Source organism: Lepeophtheirus salmonis, chromosome 4, assembly GCF_016086655.4.
Source record: "Lepeophtheirus salmonis chromosome 4, UVic_Lsal_1.4, whole genome shotgun sequence".
In the NCBI taxonomy this organism is placed as follows: domain Eukaryota; kingdom Metazoa; phylum Arthropoda; class Copepoda; order Siphonostomatoida; family Caligidae; genus Lepeophtheirus; species Lepeophtheirus salmonis.
The window spans coordinates 48879646-48899549 of record NC_052134.2 but is presented as its reverse complement, the minus strand read 5'-3'; the positions used below and the strand labels follow the sequence as shown (position 1 = coordinate 48899549).

Here is a 19904-nt window from a genome sequence, read left to right as displayed (position 1 = left end):
TTGGAAATGGAGCATATATAGGGAATAACTTATACTTTGTGTATTGATGAAGAATAGTAAACTATGAAATAGCCATGACGTATCAAGGGAGAAGAGGGAATCGATAGCTGACAACAAAATAAATAGGGTATTTTTGTATTAGCGAGATAACTAGTATTATATTTAAAACCTCTTGTGATACAAATCTTTAGGTAAAATGTCACAAAGTATATTGGAGATGTTACATTTCAGATAATCCGATATTTAAGACTCAATTCAGTACTTTCTGCCAGCATTATCATGTTATATCATGTAGATTTATGTAAAAATCATTATTTTGTTTTAGTATAATTCAATGTTATGACGTCATTTAGAGTACACGTAGATTAAAATAGTTAGTCATCTTAAGAGGAATATCAAATATCAATGTTGAGCTTTTGATAAACCTATGACATTTAATTTTGAATCTAAAAAGCAAAATAATTTACAGAGTAAAATTTTACGTGCAATTAGTAATTACATTTGCAATTGCGCAAGATTTGGGCATTTTCTGCAAGTGTGGAAGCACTCCTGACATGAAAACTTTAGAATCGCGCCTCTAGAATGAAACCACGCCTACCACGCTACTACTTTTACAGCCTAATTGCCATCCAAATTAAAAATGAAGTTATGTTGCTTGATTTTTGTTCAAGATTGTTTTTATGCTGATGTACCACAAATAAAGCTTTATATTCCTAAAATCTCCCTTCTAATGTTCAAAAGGACTTTTGTTAGTATTTTTGAAGGGAACAAATAATCATAAGATTCATAAGCTTGTAAGTAGTGGTGTTTCGGTCCTTATTAAGGACTCAATACTACAGTCCCGTCTAGTTCAGTCCTCCTTATCAGTCAAAAAATTTATAAAGTTCGGCCCTTGATGACGTTACTCATCTTTATTTTTTCTTCATTTAATCAGTTCTAGTTAGTGTTAGATCGGTCAAAAAAAAACCTAAAAAGACTGCAGTCCGGTGCCTATCGATCTTTTATGGTAACTACAACAGCTGAAATGAATGTAGTTCTTGAAGATTTATCATAACTTCTTTCAAAGAGAAAATATATAAAAAGATAGCTAGGACAGACAGACTAATTGGTCCTTAGGACTGTTGAATGTTAAAAAAGATAGCACCGATAAAAGGAAGACTGAAAGGGCTGATTTGATAATCAGTCTTAGGACCGATCCTACAATACTTCTATTACTGACAGTCTTAAGAACCGGTCCCAATGACTGATAGTACCGATCATAAGACAGGACCAGACCGATTAGTAAATAAGCCTTAGGATCAATCCAATACTAGTTCTAGTACTGACGGTCCGAAGGATCGACAGTCTTTAGGACCGGTACCAAGGATTGATAGGACTGATCGTAAGACAGGATTGGACCGATTAGGAAATAAGTCTTAGGATCAATCCAAAACTAGTTCTAGTACTGACTGGTTGAAGGATCGACGGTCTTTAGGACCGGTCCGAAGGACTGATAGGACCAATGTTAAGACGGAACCTGATTAGGAAATCAGTCTTAGACCAATTCAACACAATATAATAGTTCTAGTACGTATAGTCTTATGGACTTAAGATTGGACTGGACCGAATCAATCAGAACGGATACAACACTAAAATGTTGGTTTAAGTTCATCATTAATTCGTTCATCATGGATCGTATATTACTACTACTACTACTATGAAGTTTAATAATATAACTGATATGAATATTCACAGTAAATTAGCTCATTGTCACTAATAAAATTATATGTACGACAGTTATAAGCAAATTTTCTTATCATTGTTTACCTTCTTCTTCTTCCAAGATTCAATATTGTGGCGTAGTATAATATTTATTATAAGTAGTATCTAACTGAAATGTCTCTGATAGATGAAAGCTCGACTTTCATAGCAAATAATATTATTCTTCTAAGTGTTGTCCTGCTCATTTGCTTCTTCATTACTTTAGGTATGTATAATATTTACCTATTTTTGAAATTATATAAATCATTATTAACATAAATTTCTTGCTATTCTTCAGCTTTTATTTCTACTTCATTCAAATTATCGGATCTAAAGAACTATGAATTTAAACACATGTGTTGCAAATGCTGTACCAAAAAGGTACTTCCTCAAAGTCTTCCACCTCCCATGGAGGAGAATCCACGAATAAATGATCATAACAATTTCATTGATATTGGAGATATTGGGGAAGTGATTGACTTCACACTACAAACTAATTCTTCACAAAATACAGATGCTCCAGTACCAGTTGCTCGGAATCATTTGGTGCCAAAAAGCCTTAAAATCGATCCGTTATTATGCTTTGATAGAAGGAATTTACATTTTACAGAGACCGGCATTCAAGGTTTTTATAATTGGTTCAAAAGCTACTCCGGCCACGCCTTGTGATTTACTGTGAGGGAGAGGGCCATTAACAGTTTTATAGAAGGGAATGGCGGCATTTAAAAAAAAATCAAGATTCGAATGGTTTTTAGTAAAAAAAAAGAACATATTTTTTACTTAGTAATTTTGAAACTTATTTCCTACAAAAGGCAAAATTCAATTAACTTTGTTATAATAGGTCCCGCTCACGTTAAAACCAGCCCTGTATATCCCTTTGCTTTGATCTAAAAAATTTGTCCCGTTCATAGTACAGAGTGAAACGTTAAAATTGTCGCTCCAAAGAAACCAACACTACACCTATATTTTCAATCAAAAAATCAATTCAGATAGTTGGACATAATGTAGGAGAGCTGACCTCTATTCAATGTTGCCGCCTACAGCCTCAATCACCACCTCTTTTCCACAAGCGCTGGTGGGAGCTCGGCGAAAGCTCGGCGAATACTCGGTGGATGGCGACGATCAGACTGACTGTGGTGTTGTGAGAAGGTCATGTTGCTGACGTTTTCAAAGTATGAACACGACGTAGTACAGTGGATTCAGGTTGGGGGATGCAGGGTGCCAGTGAGGGAAGGATATAAAGTCATAGCAGTCCTCCTGAAGTCGAACCTGGCTCCCTTTGTACATGTGGGACGGTGCCTAGTCCTGCTGCCATACCTAAGATCTGCCAGTGGCCCCCTGATTACACCAGGGGATCACCATACTCGTCAGCACGTCCAAGTACACTTAAATTTTGACTCTTAAGCCGACTTCGAAGATGTGAGGTTGCATGAGATGTGCCCTGAAGCGTTGAATCCAGGATTTCCATTTTGAGGGTGCAAGCAATGGGCATGTTGTCATAACTTGTGTCGGTAAAGAGCATGAATTGTACAGTGTTGCATCTCCGTTCTTGCTCGATGAACATTGTGTCAATTTCAGACACGATAGACGGCTACTATTGCTCTTGGGAGTCTTACACAACTGGCCAACTGGTAGATGGTCTCCTACAAAAAAAGAAACCCAGTTTTCATCGAACAGAAATTGAATGATGTTTTCTTTTCTATGGTGACAATTTTATCGTTCGACCCTGTACTTAGTGTGGATACCGCTTCAGATGGACACGCTGAATATAAATATTTGTTTATACCTAAAATTTATGAAACTCCCAGTTCATTTATAATCAATTATATATATATTAAATAATTCGATAAGGTAGATTTCTTTTATAGGCGATAATTTTGTCTGTCCCTTGAATAAAGAGACCCACGCCTGGGATTTATGCAGGAGAACAATCATATTTTATTTAAAAGACAAAACAGTCAAAATGGTGAATTTAATTATTGAAACGAGCATTTAAAACAATCAGAAAATTCAGAGCATCTCAAGCTGTCAAACTTTTAATGAATTTCTAAAAAAATGAAATTTTGCACTCAAAATGTTAATTAAGGATATTTAACAACATTTGACATTTTTTTGTCTTAACCCTAAGTTCTGCTCGTAGTAAAATGGACCTTGGTGTGGGTATAATGTGCTAGCCCCTTGGGGTTGCGCTCCCCTAAAAGCTTTTGAAGTCATCCAAAATTTATAATAACTTAAATATATATATAGGGGAGAAGGAGGATACTTGTTTCGGAGGAGACATGTTACACTACCAATGACTTTAAAATATAAAGTTATCTAACCACCCCCTGTTCTTATACAATTGAAGGTCTTCCTTTGTGCATTAAATCCAGATAAAATTCGGGATGCCTAATGCTTACAGTTATAGAGAATTTCGACATTGAAATTTTTGACAGAAAAAGTAAACATTTTAGATTACTGTTTTTTGAGATTAATTAAATAGTAAATAATATATTTTTTTAATTTTATTGTTAACTATGCTCTACTTATATTTATTATAAGTATTATCTTTATGCTGATATAAAGATAATGAAATAAAGAGTAGAATAAATGCTTGAACATAACCAATGGCAGTTTTTACATGTTTCCTCCAGTTGTAACATATCTAATTCTATCCTTTATCATGTCTCCTCCTAGTGTATCAAGTATCCTACTTTTGATTAGTTTAGAAAACACCAATAAATGGCTATTAATTATTACATTAAATCAAAAATACTTTTGAATTATTTGTCTTAGGTAATTAATTACCTATGTCATGATCCCCGGGCGTTGAATTATCTTGTAAATTGTGAAACTTATGACAGTTTAAAAAAAATTTGTTTTTTTGTGACTTGTATCCTCACTCTCCTGTATATATAAGTCTGCTTTTCTGTTATCACCTACGAAATCCAGTCGAATAGTCGAACAGATCAGTCCGAAATTTAGCAACTAGACGTATAAAATGACCAAGCATGTTTCTATGATATATATTTATTTTTTTTTGCCCTCCGAGGTCATTAAGAGCCTGTTGTTGACGTGAATAAAACCTCCTTTCCTTCTCTCTTTTTGTATCTATCTCCTTCTTTCTGGCTGTTCTCTCTCTCTCTCTCTCTGCATCTTTCAACATCGCTCTCTCTGTCTCTTTTCTTCAACCATCGTTCTTTGTTTCTATTTCCCTCTATTCAGCACTGCAAGGCGGGCACCTTCTGCTAGTATATACATAAAATAAACCTCCTTACATATAAAACTAAAATGAATGTTGATACTTTTTGGGGCTAAGCCCCCCCCCAACACCCCAAAATTATGAAAGCTTACAATGCCCCATGTGTGGGGAATAGCCAATAAGTACAACTTTCAGGGCGTCCACAGGGGTAGTGATAGAGAGGCTTTAGCCCCCCCCCAATTAAGGATTTTTGCTTTTTACTAGAAAATTTAATGTTTGATTTTTTTCAAAAATTTTAATATTTTAAAACTAATTTAGTATTTCAAATTTTTTTACCAAAAAAATTAATTTTTCAATTTTTTTTCCAAAAAGTTTAGTCTCTGAGAATGGATTTTTCAACTTTTTTTCCAAAAAATTTATTATTGAAATTTTTTCCAAAAAAAATTAGTTTTTCAATATTTTTCCGAAAAAATTTAATTTTCCGTGAATAGCTAAGGATTTTTTAAATTTTTTCCAAAAAATTTAAAATTAAATTTTCTAAATTTTTTTCATAAAAATTTAATTATTTGCAAATAACTATAGATTTTTGAAATTTTTTTATTGAAAATTTTTATTTTTTGTGAATACGATTTTTGAATTTAAAAAAAAAAAAAACTTAAAAATCCAAGCCTTCCACAAAAAAAACAAAAAAACCTGCGGACACCCTTGATATTCTTATATTACATATTATAAGATTTTAAGCATAACCAAAAAATATAACCCCAATTCCCCCTGGCCTCTGAACTGGTGGTTATAATAATACATATTTATCAATTCTATTTTAAGGTAAATACGGAATAGTCTCCAGAGGGAAATTAACAGATCCAGATGGATCTCAAAGGTCTCACAGTTACAAAAAATTTCTTATCTTCAAAATTAATTTTTGAATTTTCCAGGGATATTGTAATACGATCTCTTGGAGATAATCAAAAATCGAATGTGGAGATCCAAGATTTTTTTGAAGATCTTATAAAATTCCACGAATTAAAGAATGACAACGTCCTTAAACTTCTTGGGATAGATTATGCTCAATCTCCTTTCTTAGCCATATTTGATGATGGCAATCTTAGCGATCTTAAAAGTTTCTTGTTGAATATAGGTATTATTCACTTCTTATAGATGAAGAATAATTTATTTTCGTTATATTTTCATCTCCTGAATCGTTGTAGACGAGCCTGATAAACCATTCAATAAGGAATTACTACTATCTTTTTGCCACGATATAGCGTCTGGTCTAAAATCCTGGCATCAAAACTTTACAATTCCACTAGACTTTGGAACAAGAACTTGTCAAGTAACATCATTCTTGACAATCAAGGTAATGTACTCATATATCACAATACCGACTGGTCCATTAAAATCTGAATAAAAATCCTCTTGAAAAAACAATATATTTCAAGATGATTACATGCTAAAAGATATTTATAATTAAATATTACCCGTCATTAATTAAATAATCAATATACTTACAAATAATAAAATATATAATTATGTGAATAAAGCCTCCACATGGAGTCATTTCTAATATAGAACTCAACTGATACCTTCAGTCTCAATTAAATAACCTTTAAGGCTCCCAGTTAGAACTTTATAATTCTTCACCATATACTTTTTTGACAGCTCCCTTGACAGTCTGGTGTGAAACCCCGACATCTCTTAGCTTGAGTCCTCATGGACTTGAGGGGATTGGACTGGCCTGTTTTCTTTTACTTCTCCGGATCCAGTTTGGCCTTTTCGACTGAGCCATTCTTCCTCTCCAATGTTTATGACTTGCTGACGGCGGTCTTGGAGACGCCCTACTGCTTGGAGTGCACGAATAGGGATTCGTCGATCACGTTAATGTGCCATTTTATTCGACTTGTACGTAAGGTAGAGAGTTCCAGTTTGTTTTGTTTTATGTCGAATTGTTTATGCTTTAATATATCGAAATATGAATTAATTTCAATCAATAAACCTTCATTAAACTAGCTAGTGTTCAGATTTCAATGGACCATTTCGGGTATACCAACCAGGCCTAATACATCATATATTTTATAATAATCATTTAAATAGATTGGAGATATTGGTGATGCTCTGAGTTTATATCCTGAGGATTACGTGGATATCTACGAACTAATCAGTACAAAACCAGACAGTTCAAGGATTGAGAGATATTATCCTATTCGTTGGTTGAGCCCAGAAATTTTGAAAGGACTAAAGTAATGTATCATATTTTTATTTTACATAAATATCTTTCAAAATGGAGGATCAAAATATTTATTTACACAGTTATTATTCAATCGAGGGAAACCAACGTTCCTCTTTTTATGTTCTGTCAAGGGATTTTGTTATAAATTCCTAAACTACCCGGTTTCTTGTGGGACAAACAGTTAAAAATCCACTGCAATCATAAAGAATTGTCAAATTCAAATACACCTATAGAAGTGAAAAAATGAGTACCTCTCATTTTTAATTGAGCTGAAGCGCGCTCATTGCTTTAAAAAACGAGCGGAAGCGCGCTCACAATATTAGTAATTGAGGAGGAGCGAACTCAGGATTTCTTGAGCAGACTAATGATCTGGATCTACATGTCCCCTTTCTGAAAATCAAACTATGGTCACCCTAATTTAAAAATACGTAAAGCAACTATGGTTTCGCCTTTTGTTGAGATGAGTGAGCACGCCTGCAATTGCTATTTGGTTCCTCTGTTTCATTACATGAGCAAAGTTTTATAAATCATGACCTTAAGGCGTGTTAGACTTTTTATCTAGTTGGAAATCTGAAGAGTGTATTTTCATATAAAAAGCATTTATAATTTTTCTGTAATTTTTAAATATGAAATGTGTGTGGTCATGAATTACGGAGAGTAATACAGATGGGGGGAGGAGATGATTTGTTGCGGATTTATAACTGTAAGTCCTTGTTGGACTCAGAGTAGAATTGAGGATCGACATCAGAGGAACTCCTGCCTATGTCCTTACTAGATACAGAGTAAGATTTGTATATAGTTCCTTACTCTAATATTTGCTCGCTGTTAATATAACATAACGTCATTACAGCTAAGCTGCTCTCCTTCAAAACATTATTCAAATCATCAGGATCACCAAGTCATTTTTATGTTTATTTCATTTTTTACTTGCCAATGGGTCATTTTTTTTTACAACTCTACATATGAACAGCTTATTATTGACACTAATTATTAAACACCCCTGATAGAACGGGTATTTGTCATTAAACTGAACTTTTTCTCAACAAATGTTGCGTCCCTTAGTATAACTAAATATTAACTAATTGCTTGTCATTTGTAGAAACGGTAAAATTTCCTCATTTGTCACGCGTCAAAATAGTATATGGTCATTGGGAGCGACTTTTTGGGAGATGCTAACATTTGGGAATCAGCCTTTTCCACAATTATCGAATCGGCAAGTCTTATTTGGTGAAACTAGGTCAAAGTTAGAGGCGAGTATGGCAGTGGACAATACTACAATCACGGTTAGTTTGTACATAATATATTCTTTTTTTACTACTAGTAAGTAAGAAAAGAGATAATGTGATTTTTGCCTTTTTATTTTATTATAGTACATTGAAGAGAAGGTCATTTTTGACGTTATGATGAAATGTTTTAAAATGGACCCAGCGGATAGATCAGACATTTTTGCCATACATAACTTTCTCACAAACATTATGAATATACGTCCAGAAGAAAGACATGCAAATTATATTACCACGTGGGATAGTGCCTTCTTTCAATCAGATAGTGGGTCTGAATTATAAATGGATATTAAATAGGAAATAATTTAATAATAATATATAATTATTTTATTAAATAAAGTAAGGGATGATTAAAAAGTATCATCCTTTAATATTACTTTTCCATCTAACAATGTGTCGTCGTCTTTTATCCAGTTTTAGCCACATTTATTCAAAAATTATATAATGCTTATTTAATAATAACCGTAAAGAAGTGTGTTCTAGCGTTCTAAATGTCATAAGAAGTAGAAAATAAATGACGTCATCTAATATTTGATTACTTAACGTATACGTCAATGTCACTTTGATCAATAAATAATGTTTGTCCGCATAATATTATATAAAATAACTGCTTCGATTTGGCAAATAAATTAAAATAACTGAGCCATGATATCATTTAATGAGTATAATTTTTGTATTGGGTTAGTCTTAGTTATGCTTATTGGGTTGTCAATTTAATAGGAGGTACATAGCTTAAAAAGTGTCACAAAAATAGGTAGGTAGGTAAACTTGGCAGATTTCATGGCCGATATGATATTATTACTTACTTAGCGACAGCGTCACATGACGTCATGCAAAAATATAAATACATAATTGTAAATGAACAAGTGCTGCCCCCTACAGCTTTATTTACATTCTATAAGGATTTGAATTCTAAGTATTTATGTTCAATGAAGGAGGACACTGACTTATCTCTCCATAATGTACTAAAATTTACGAAAAACTGAATTATTTTTCTGAAAAACAAATAAAGCTGTCAATGATAGCAACGATGCTTCCGACCAGTCATTGGAATATAGGATGCCCCGTATAAAATATAATTTTAGAGAACAATTTGACTCCATGATTATATTAATAGATACTTCAATTTGGTTACTGTAATCTTTAAAGATTTAAGGAATGTGACACCCCGTCTAATAAAGCTGGTAGAGGACGCTAGTGTTAAGAAAAGAGTTGTCTCTTTAAATTTGCCTCCATATTATTCTCTCTTTCTCTAGCTCTCTGACGAGTAGAGAAGAAGTAAGAAGCTGACGAAATGAAGCTGTACGTAAACAAGGAATACTAAAGTTAAAGCATTTAACTTAGAGTCAACTGGAAGTATTGAAAAAACACGCCTTCACAAAAGATGGCCTTAACAAGCATTACCTGTAATACTATATGATTTTATTTATATGTATAGTTACTAATATATGTTAAATATCATATAATATATGAATTTCAATGTTATGACAATTAGTTTATATATTTCCTTAAATAGAGATACTTTTTTACATAATAAGAGTATGCCAAAAAATAATACAAGATTAAAATATATTTAATTCAAACATTACTTTGATACTGATTGGAACTTTTATAATTTTCTATTAATGATGCGTGTCCGATCTTTCCAATCTGAACAGAACTGTCATTCAGTTAGACTATGATATTCTTGCTCATAAGTCATAATATTGAAAAGCACCTGTGTGATTTTGCTGAAGAGTGACTTATATCACACGTTGTGTTCATAATTGCTTCAACTAACATCGTTGAGCTCTGAGCCACACTTCGAATAACAGTTGCAACAAATGATGCTCTTGGATTAGGAGACTTCATGAGATGGAATTTTTCTTCCTCACGATCCGATATAAATCCAAATAACGTGGAGGCATACATAGATGTGTGAAAAAGGATGTCTGATGGCTTTGATACTTATGATTTCGATGAATCTTCCTAATTTATTTTGCTCTTGGTCTTATTCCAGCTCAAACTGGATTATAATATCTGGAGGAGTATCTTTTAAGGTTAGACATCTTCTACTAGATGAGCACTGGACTTTTTTCTTGAAAGAAAACGCAATTGATCAAGGCAGCAAAGTATAGAGGGCTGCTCTCTCTAATATATGTAATTCAAATTGTCTCCAATTCGTAAGGCTAACAGTAATTAAGTATGATTTCAGAATTGGACATGTCATCGTTATCAAAGTGTTCCTAAATTTGAGTAAAATCCTTATTTGAGAAATTCACTAGTGATACGAAACGAAGTTTTTTAGTAACAGAATATAATTTGAGTGCACTAAAAGTGAACTTTCATCTCTCTGGAAAAAATTATAGATAGCTTTAAAGTTGTGCACTGCATCGATCAGGAGGACAACTATTTTTGTGTTGTCGTGTGGATGAGCAATAATTTAGCTCTGGAGTTTTTGTCCACATAGATATTGGCCAGAATTTGAGGATCCTTCGATGGAAATCGATGAAGACTCACATTAGAGTCATTTTTATTGTTATTGATGAAGCCTTGCTTGAAGCCCATAATTATATATAATTCAATCCATGTCTCTAGCGAACAACTTTCAAGACCACGTTTTTAAAATATACTAATTAATAGGCCATCTTTTGCTGAAAAAGAGTGCGCTCTATCCATACATTCATTTCCAGATAACTCTAGTCTACTATGACGTAAATGTGAAGAAAGAGTGCTGATGGACTTGAAGGAGAGAGAGCTAGAAATGGGACAGCTGTGAAGGCGGGAAGTGCAGAGCCTAGCTGGTGGAAGGTGCTGCCCAGGAAGAAGGGAAAGAAAAGAAAAAGGAAAGAAGAGGAGGAAGGGGGAGAATTCAAGTAAGGCAGGAGCAAGTAAGAAGGAGCGGAGGCCATTTTGTTTTGTAAATCACTTGGAAGGGATTCCTCTATTTTGTTGAAATCTTTCTGGTGGACTTTTTAACGTTCCATTTCCCTTCTCTCATTTGGTTACTTGTGGATTTGCGCAGGGGAAGATGCCTGAAACGGACACCGTTAACATAGATAGCATTATTGCCCGGCTCTTGGAAGGTAAGAGGCTCTAAGAAGCAAGGAAATGCTCTTAGTAACGATCCTTTTAACCCTAATCTTTGCCTTCTAGTCCGCGGATCCCGACCCGGAAAGAATGTTCAACTCTCTGAGAACGAAATCAAAGCTCTCTGCCTTCGTTCCAGGGAGATCTTCTTGTCTCAACCCATCCTTCTTGAGCTCGAAGCCCCTCTGAAGATTTGCGGAGACATCCATGGCCAATATTATGATCTCCTTCGTCTCTTTGAATACGGAGGCTTCCCTCCGGAGTCGAATTATCTCTTCCTGGGTGACTACGTAGATCGAGGGAAGCAATCCTTGGAAACCATTTGTCTACTCCTCGCGTACAAGATCAAATATCCTGAAAACTTTTTCCTTCTTCGGGGAAATCACGAATGCGCCTCCATCAATCGCATTTACGGATTCTACGATGAATGTAAGAAAACTCACTCACGCCCACACTAAAGGCTTCCATCCCCAATGGGGCCCTCTCTTATTTCTCTCTTTCCCCTCCCATCCCTCCACACATTACTCTAAAGTAATCAACAAATAGGACCCATGCCTCAAGTATCTGTCAAATCTCTTATGCCCTACTATCATTCTGTTCTCACGTGTTTCTACGCAATATTTGACCCGTACATGTCATGACTTTCCACTAAATAATGGGAGTTCATATTAGATATTGTCCCTGGCGTACAGTTGATGTATATTAAAGACTATAACGTCCTTCTTTTCTAAGAGATCCTTACAGCTACAAAAAAAAAATTGAACATGTGGGAAGGATTCATCTCGGTTTGAGTGTGGATTCTAGTTTTAATGACCATCAGACATTATGGTAAACATGTTTTGAATTACTGTCAGAACTGCTATGAGTGATTCTATTTCTAATTTCTGCACAAGAAACTTATTTTATCAACTCTATTTCTCCGTTACTCACCGTTGGTGTTTTTATCTTATAAATTTAGTTGTTTCAAATTTATTGTTAAGAATAGATTGTTTCTAGCTACTCAGAGAGAAGAGGGGCGGGGACTTAAAAAATATGTATTTATATCAATATTTGCTTAGAAAGAGTTAATTCTAAATTGTTCTATTTTTCTTCCTCTTCATTAGGCAAACGGCGATATAATGTAAAAATTTGGAAAACGTTCACAGATTGCTTTAATTGTTTACCTGTTGCTGCTATCGTTGATGAAAAAATCTTTTGTTGTCATGGAGGATTGAGCCCTGACCTACAGACGATGGAACAAATTCGTCGGATCATGAGACCCACGGATGTCCCAGACCAAGGACTTTTATGTGATTTGCTATGGTCAGATCCAGATAAGGTGAGGATTTTGCTCACATTTTGATCCATTTAAAATTCATATCTTAAATGTGTGCGGTTTTTTTTCTTTCTGATGATAGGATGCTATGGGTTGGGCTGAAAATGATCGCGGTGTGTCATTTACATTTGGACAAGAAATAGCGGCAAAATTTCTTCATAAACATGATTTCGATCTCATCTGTCGCGCACATCAGGTAAGTTTGATATATATTTAATATCTACATGACAGCCAAGTTATATCTCCATTATTTGTTTGTTTTTTCCGTGTAGTAATTGAACATTGAACTGTTTATCATGTTCAAAGTAATGATAAATATATATATAATTTAGAACTATTAGAAGAGAGTTGCTTAAAAAAATGTTCAATATTTTTAAAGTGTTGTTTAGACTTTGATTTTCATATTATTTCTGTTTGTATTTAAAGGTTGTTGAAGATGGATATGAGTTCTTCGCCAAACGTCAATTAGTGACCTTGTTCTCTGCTCCTAACTACTGCGGAGAATTTGATAATGCTGGTGCCATGATGTCAGTTGATGAGACTCTCATGTGCTCATTCCAAATATTGAAGGTTTGTTATGGCTATTAAAATTTAACACTTTATTGGCCGGTCAGTGATTAAAAATGTCATCATTCTGTTGGGGTTATACGGGTATATGATCCACCTTTTGATGCGAGTGCTGTGGTTGTTTTAACCCCCGAGAAAGTGGAACATAAAATAAATTATATAGGTATTTCAATTAAGAACTTTAATAGGTGTCTACATTTAGACACTCATTACATTACATTAGGTAAGTGTTGAATGGTGTCAAATGTAACCATATTCAAAAATGGTTATGAAAAAAAAAAAAAGTATATATCTAATTTAACTCTCCTAACGTCATATATATCATATTTGATAATTAAGTTTTGGAATCCTCGATTTGAACATTGAATTTTTTAAAGTCAAGAACTTCATAAATGTAATCGCAAGTATATAAACAATCGATTATTAAACAGAAAAAAAATCCAAATTTCTCACTTATGATCTTTAAGTGTTACAAACGTAGTGCCACTTCGAAAATGTGTGAAAACCACGTGTTTTTTTTTTTTTTTTAAATAATTAAGAAATTAATTTTAGAGGTGTTGAATAAGAGAAAACAATTATTCTTTTAAATATCAGCAAAAAACTGTCATTTACTTTAAAGAATAATAAAGCATCAACTTCGACTTTGATCGATTTAAAAAAACAAAAACAACATTTGGCTTCTTATAAATAAGATGAAAGTTCTAATTTCAAAAAATAGACAATCCTGACCAAGCATGCGTTATAGGGTTGTTGAAACTAGTGTTGTGGTCGTCCTTATTTAGGACTGAAGACTGCAGTCCCCTTTCAGTTCAGTCTCGGTTCGGCTTAAATCGATCCAATACTACTTTTAGTTCTGACAATTACCAAACGACCGGTCCCAAGGATTGATAGAGATCGAATAAGGAACACACATAAGAATAATCATAAGGTTAATAAGCTTTTAAGCAATTTTGTATCGGCCCTATTTAGGACTGAAGACACTGGTCCGTCCAGTGTCCTAAATACGGCGTTTAACTCTTCCCACTAATCAATATCTCGGTAGTACGATTATACTTTCCCTCCAGTTAAGGGATATATCAATTTATCAGTACTTTTGCGTCGAATCTCAAAAATAAAGAGTTCAATTCATACAAATCTATATACTAGCTTGTTATTAGAAACCTTGAAAAAGCTTTTGTATTTTATTTTACTAACCACACACCCCTCTCCAGACACCACACCCATTTTACTTTTTACTGGTTTTATACCTTGCCCAATCCACCTACCCAGTCCTTGATGATGTTACTCAACTTTATTTTATCAGTTCTAGAGGGAGATTTGGTCTAGACCCGAGCCCGAAAGTCCGCCGTCCGAACCTCATTTTTTAAGTCTGTGGCCCAAACCTTCCAGTCTGACATTTATTTATGGAAATTTTTATAAATAATTAATGACGTCATCCTCAATTTGATACCTTATAAAAAATAACCTTAAGATGACGTTATTGATTAATTATTTGTTATTGTTACACTTACAAATATCTTTAGTAGATCGTATTTTATCATTGATTTCATACCGACACCCAATCAACTAACCTCTAATATTAGAAATTGAAGAAATAGAGGTATTAATTGTACGATTGATAAGTAATAACACATTGAAATAAGTTAATGAAAATGTATTGCTTCAAAATTAATGCTTTTGTATTAAATTGAGAGGGATTAAACTTCATGAATTCTTTATTACATGTTGATCTTTTGAATATATTTAGCTCTCATGAGTATATATTGGAATACCTTCATTGTATAGATTATCATATTTGGCCCGGAAACCCGACACCTCGTAGCCCAATTTAATCCGTATTTAATTTTCTAGCCCAATCCACCTCTTAATCAGTTCTGTTACTGACTAAAAAGGAAAGAGGAGACAAGAGGGTTCAAATGAAAAGTAAAAGATAACCTATGTAAAGGAATTATGTTTATATAATTTATAAGAGTATAATTATAATTTATATACTATGAACAATGGTTTTAATTCATAATTTATTACAGTTTATTCTGAAGAAAAATACATAACCCTTTCCGAAACGTTGACTTGTATATTAAATTACATTAGATGAATCTAAGTCAAAAGACGTGATAACAATGAACTGCATAAGAGATGAAAATAGCGCAGTTACTAAATTTTAGACTAATCAGAATTAGAGATAAGAAAAAACATTCTTGATTGATATACATGACGCCTCTTTCCCTTCTTGAGTATTGACACTGGACCGAATAAATAAGGCCCGATACAAACCTGGTTAAAACCAAAGATTACATTTTTTTGGGTCACTCCTTTATAATTTGGCCAATAAAGAGTTATTCATGTATTATTGATTTTACATATCTTTTATTTACTAATTTATAGCCTGCTGATAAGAAAAAGTTTCCGTATGGAGGAATCAGCTCTGGAAGACCAGTAACCCCACCTAGAGGAGCCAATCAAAAGAAAGGCAAAAAGTCTTAAGAATTCTACAATATTTATATACAGAAATTCAGTTTTTCCTTTTATTTTGGAGCACGATTTTCCCTTGATCATTAAAGGCCCAATATATTATATTACTATTATACAACTACTATTCTTATTATTGTTTCCTTATTTTTTTAAAAAAAATACTCCAATTATGTGAAAAGAAAAAATAGAAAAACTGAGAGGGAGAGCGAGCGTTTGTCATTTTTAGGTATTGACATTTATGATATTTAAAAAAAAATTATATATAAATATATGTATAAAGTCAAATATTATGAAATAAATTTTCTATAAAAAATTAGGTGGGGTTCTCCCTTACATGCTCCAATTATATATAATTTTTTTGTTTTTAAATACTAACGTACACTCGGTTGACAGTAACATTCATTCTGCACGAGGCCGGTTTTAACTTGAGCAAAGCCCCTTTCAATAAAAATAGGGCCTTTCATTTGATTGTATCACGCAATCTTTCCTCCAAATTGAAACAACAACGGCAAAAAAAACCTAAAACATCTGGTAGCCAAATATTCAATTATACCAACTTCTATTTATCTCTTTAAGTCCTCGATGACCATAATTGTCATATATCCACAATTCTTGAAATGAATTACATTTATTTATTTCATAATATTAAAATCCTACATAGAATTTTATTAGATACTATATTATAATATTTAAAGCGTAGCTATCCATTTTTATTTCTATATAATAGCCAAGATTTCTTCATAGAAATGGCCAATATAATCGGCAAGGGTACACGAAATTGTATTCCTGTCCTTTTGGAAACTTATTACTTTGTTTATTTGTCAAAAAGGATAAATTATGAAATAGCCATGATATATCAAATGAGATGAATGACTCGACAGCTGATAACAAAATACATAGGGTATTTTTGTGTTAGGGAGGTAACGCCGTGCCAATGGACCTTTTTTCTATTTTTTTGGCCTTTTAAAGAAAAGAAAAATGTGTATATTTCATTCAATAACGTTCATTTTCGGTAAAGCAATTGTTGTTTACCTTCTTAAAATTACCTTTTTAAAAAACGTAGTTCCTTCTTTATTATTTACGTCTTTTTTTTTTGTATATATTTAATAATCTACCTAGAACAGGGCCGAGAAACTTGCCGCCTAGAACCGGCTATTTTTTAAAAATGGATAAGAAAGATATGGTCATCATGACGTCATTTTTAACATACGCAATACAATTTTTACTATGTAAAAAACTATGTAAAAAAACTAATATAATCCATTGTCAGGTTACTTAGATTTTTTTATATTATCATATATATATCAAACATGATAATTAATTAACTACCAGTACAATAACCTCGGATCTTACTCTGTTATTTTCTTGTTAATGTGCTCATATAATAATGGGCAAAGTGCCGCCTTCGTTAGAGTAGAAAGTTGTTTCAAACATTTTTGTAGTTGTGAGTTTGTAGCTAGCTCTAAGGGGGCGCTGTATAATTTATGGAATTATTTATATAGCTATTAGTAGGCTACATATTGAATAGGTAGTTGATAGAAATTCGAGATGGGAAACTTAGTTTCGCTCCAGTTGTGCTCCTATTGACTGTCATTGTGCGGTTCGATTCATCTGTTCGATTTAATAACCGATTAAACTACGTACATACAATCATCCTTTTTAACGCTTTGGTGCGGTTGTCTATGACGTCATAAACCCTCTACTACTGGATAATAATATAAACATTATTAATAAAATAACAAAGGACAGTTTAGAGGATGTTGGAATCCAACTCCACCAAAACGCCTCGCTCACTCGAAGATTTGAGCAGTGATGAAGAGGAGGATGCCGCAAATGAATCACCCCTTCCGACTATCAAATCCCGTAAAAAGATCAAAATCGACGCACAGGACGAAAAGGAAAAGTCCCTTCTGAAGGAAGGGAAGAAACGACCACTTGAGCGGAAAGTCGAGAGTGAAGAGGAAGAATTGGATGATGTGAAGCGATGTGAGTTCTATTTGTTCACGACTAATACTATAATCATTATAATAATCATCCCATTCCCCATATTTTATAGATAAATTATCACAAAGAGATTCCCCGCCACCAAAAGATTCTCCTAAATCTTCAAAAAAGGATATCCAGTCATCCTGTGATACAGAAGAAGAGGAAGAGGACGAGTCTGATGATGATGCGGATGATGAAGACGATGATCCCAAAAATAAAAGTCCCAAGAGACTCACACTGCCTCTAATATCAGAAATTGTACCTGAAAGCCCAGTCAGCGATTGCTCTCCTAGGAGAAAAGATGCTCAAGTCATCAGTATAGAAGGTCTTCAACATGACAAAATGAAGGAAAGGGAAAGAGTCGATGATTTACTCAAGGACTTATAAATATAATATATTATAACAATAAGGAATCCCTCTTTATTCCTTGTTTGTGAGACCCTTCAAAAAATAACCCATTCAAAATTTTAAACTAAGTATTGTGCATTTCCAATAGCTGAACGGATTTACCTGAAACCCCATTCTTCCTTACTCTTTAAGCATATGTTACTATAATTAATTAATATAATTATTCATTCCTATTTACAATTGAGTTACTGAGTTGTTTGTCAAAGATTGAATCCCTAGAATACGTAGTGTTTTCCCCCCATATTTCATATTTACTACTTAATTGTATCTTGAACATTATGTAAACTTTTTTTTCTTCCTATAACTCACCCTAATATGGCGGCCTTTACTAAGAAATCATTCTTGTATATAAATATAAAAACATATTAGGATATTTTTGAATGATCTGTGTTTGAGTTGTTAAATTTTTATTATAAATATATTTTCATACTTTGTTTAAAACATGTTCCTGTTTGATCATTATTTGTTGAAAATAAAAATTTAGAAAATACACACTTGTTTTTTAATTTGAATCATATTTTATGTGCTGTATCAGGGATTTCATTTGATGGGGAACAAACCCCTATGCACAACACAGTTTCATATAAACATAAACAAATAAAAAAAACGAAGTAACCTACCTGAAGTTCATGATTTCACTTCTAACTAGTAATGGGAATTCCGGCTCTTTCGACTCGGCTCACTAAAAAGAACCGTCTCTCAAACGGCTCTTCAGATATTTTTATTTTGAGAAAAATTTTCGATTGACCATTTTTCAGAATAGATATTAGGTCACCCCCCCCCCAAAAAAAAAAATCTTCTATTTTCGCTTCAAATTCCTGACGAACAAAAATCATAATAAAAGAGCAAGAAATCCATCATTTGGGATGAGCTGGCTCCCGTCGTTCACTTTAAAGAGCCGGCTCATAGAGCCGTTACTTTCGCAAACGACACATCCCTTCTTATAATTCAAACCAGATGATACTATCATGGAGGGACCACTTCTTGGAGGGAGTAAACAAGAAAAAAATATGTTTAAAGGAAGCAAGTAAAGATTAGTGATGTCCTAATTATGTAAATAAGATTTATTGGCATTTTTGACTTTTATTTATATTTTGATAGCCTTATTAGGTAGAAAATGTTTATTAGTGTAATCCTTCCATACTAACAACACTGATTACACACTTTCTAAGTTGTTCCCTCCAAAAAGAGAGAGCTCTGTCTCTTAGGCTCCCCGCCCCAATTATCCTATCCATCTTGCCGCCAAAGCTATTGAGGTTTTTACAATCCATTTGCCTATCTTGCCCAAGATATCCCCTTAATAAAGTCAAACTTCAAAGTCCGAAAGGAGAGCATCATTTAACTAGATGAGAGATTGCCTCTTGTCCATCATAAAAGGTCCGCAGAGCATAGCCATCCCCAAGTATGCCCACAAGCTGGAGGAGATTCTCAAGAAGAACCCAGCATTTGAGAATATGAATAATATTTGTTTAGTGCTCTATGGTGAGAATGTGTCTGGCGTGAAGGAGACTCCCAGTATCATAGCGAGCTTCAACTGCACCCCCATGACATCCCTGGACTGTGAAAGAGCCTTTAGCATTTTTAAGGACCTTTTCACCAATAAGAGGAACATTTTTATTTAGATTTTTAGCTCCATTTTTATCTATTATTTGGACA

At 33.5% G+C, this 19904-nt stretch overlaps 3 protein-coding genes across 3 annotated transcripts; all 3 read left to right on the top strand.

The window, feature by feature from the left end:
* The first annotated feature begins 1779 nt into the window (after positions 1-1779).
* Positions 1780-9073, top strand: LOC121116121 (serine/threonine-protein kinase LMTK3). Its single transcript, XM_040710347.2, has 8 exons — positions 1780-1966; positions 2039-2365; positions 5747-5801; positions 5857-6059; positions 6130-6278; positions 7013-7158; positions 8248-8431; positions 8519-9073. The coding sequence occupies exons 1-8, from the start codon at positions 1876-1878 to the stop codon at positions 8711-8713; spliced, it is 1350 nt and encodes a 449-aa protein (XP_040566281.1). The 5' UTR covers positions 1780-1875; the 3' UTR covers positions 8714-9073.
* Positions 9074-10099: 1026 nt separating this feature from the next.
* Positions 10100-16170, top strand: LOC121116119 (serine/threonine-protein phosphatase PP1-gamma catalytic subunit B). Its single transcript, XM_040710345.2, has 6 exons — positions 10100-11496; positions 11567-11929; positions 12604-12818; positions 12898-13011; positions 13242-13385; positions 15768-16170. The coding sequence occupies exons 1-6, from the start codon at positions 11442-11444 to the stop codon at positions 15864-15866; spliced, it is 990 nt and encodes a 329-aa protein (XP_040566279.1). The 5' UTR covers positions 10100-11441; the 3' UTR covers positions 15867-16170.
* LOC121116120 (uncharacterized) lies at positions 16171-18738 on the top strand. The gene is made up of 2 exons (XM_040710346.2): positions 16171-17840; positions 17911-18738. The coding sequence occupies exons 1-2, from the start codon at positions 17612-17614 to the stop codon at positions 18225-18227; spliced, it is 546 nt and encodes a 181-aa protein (XP_040566280.1). The 5' UTR covers positions 16171-17611; the 3' UTR covers positions 18228-18738.
* Positions 18739-19904: the final 1166 nt, after the last annotated feature.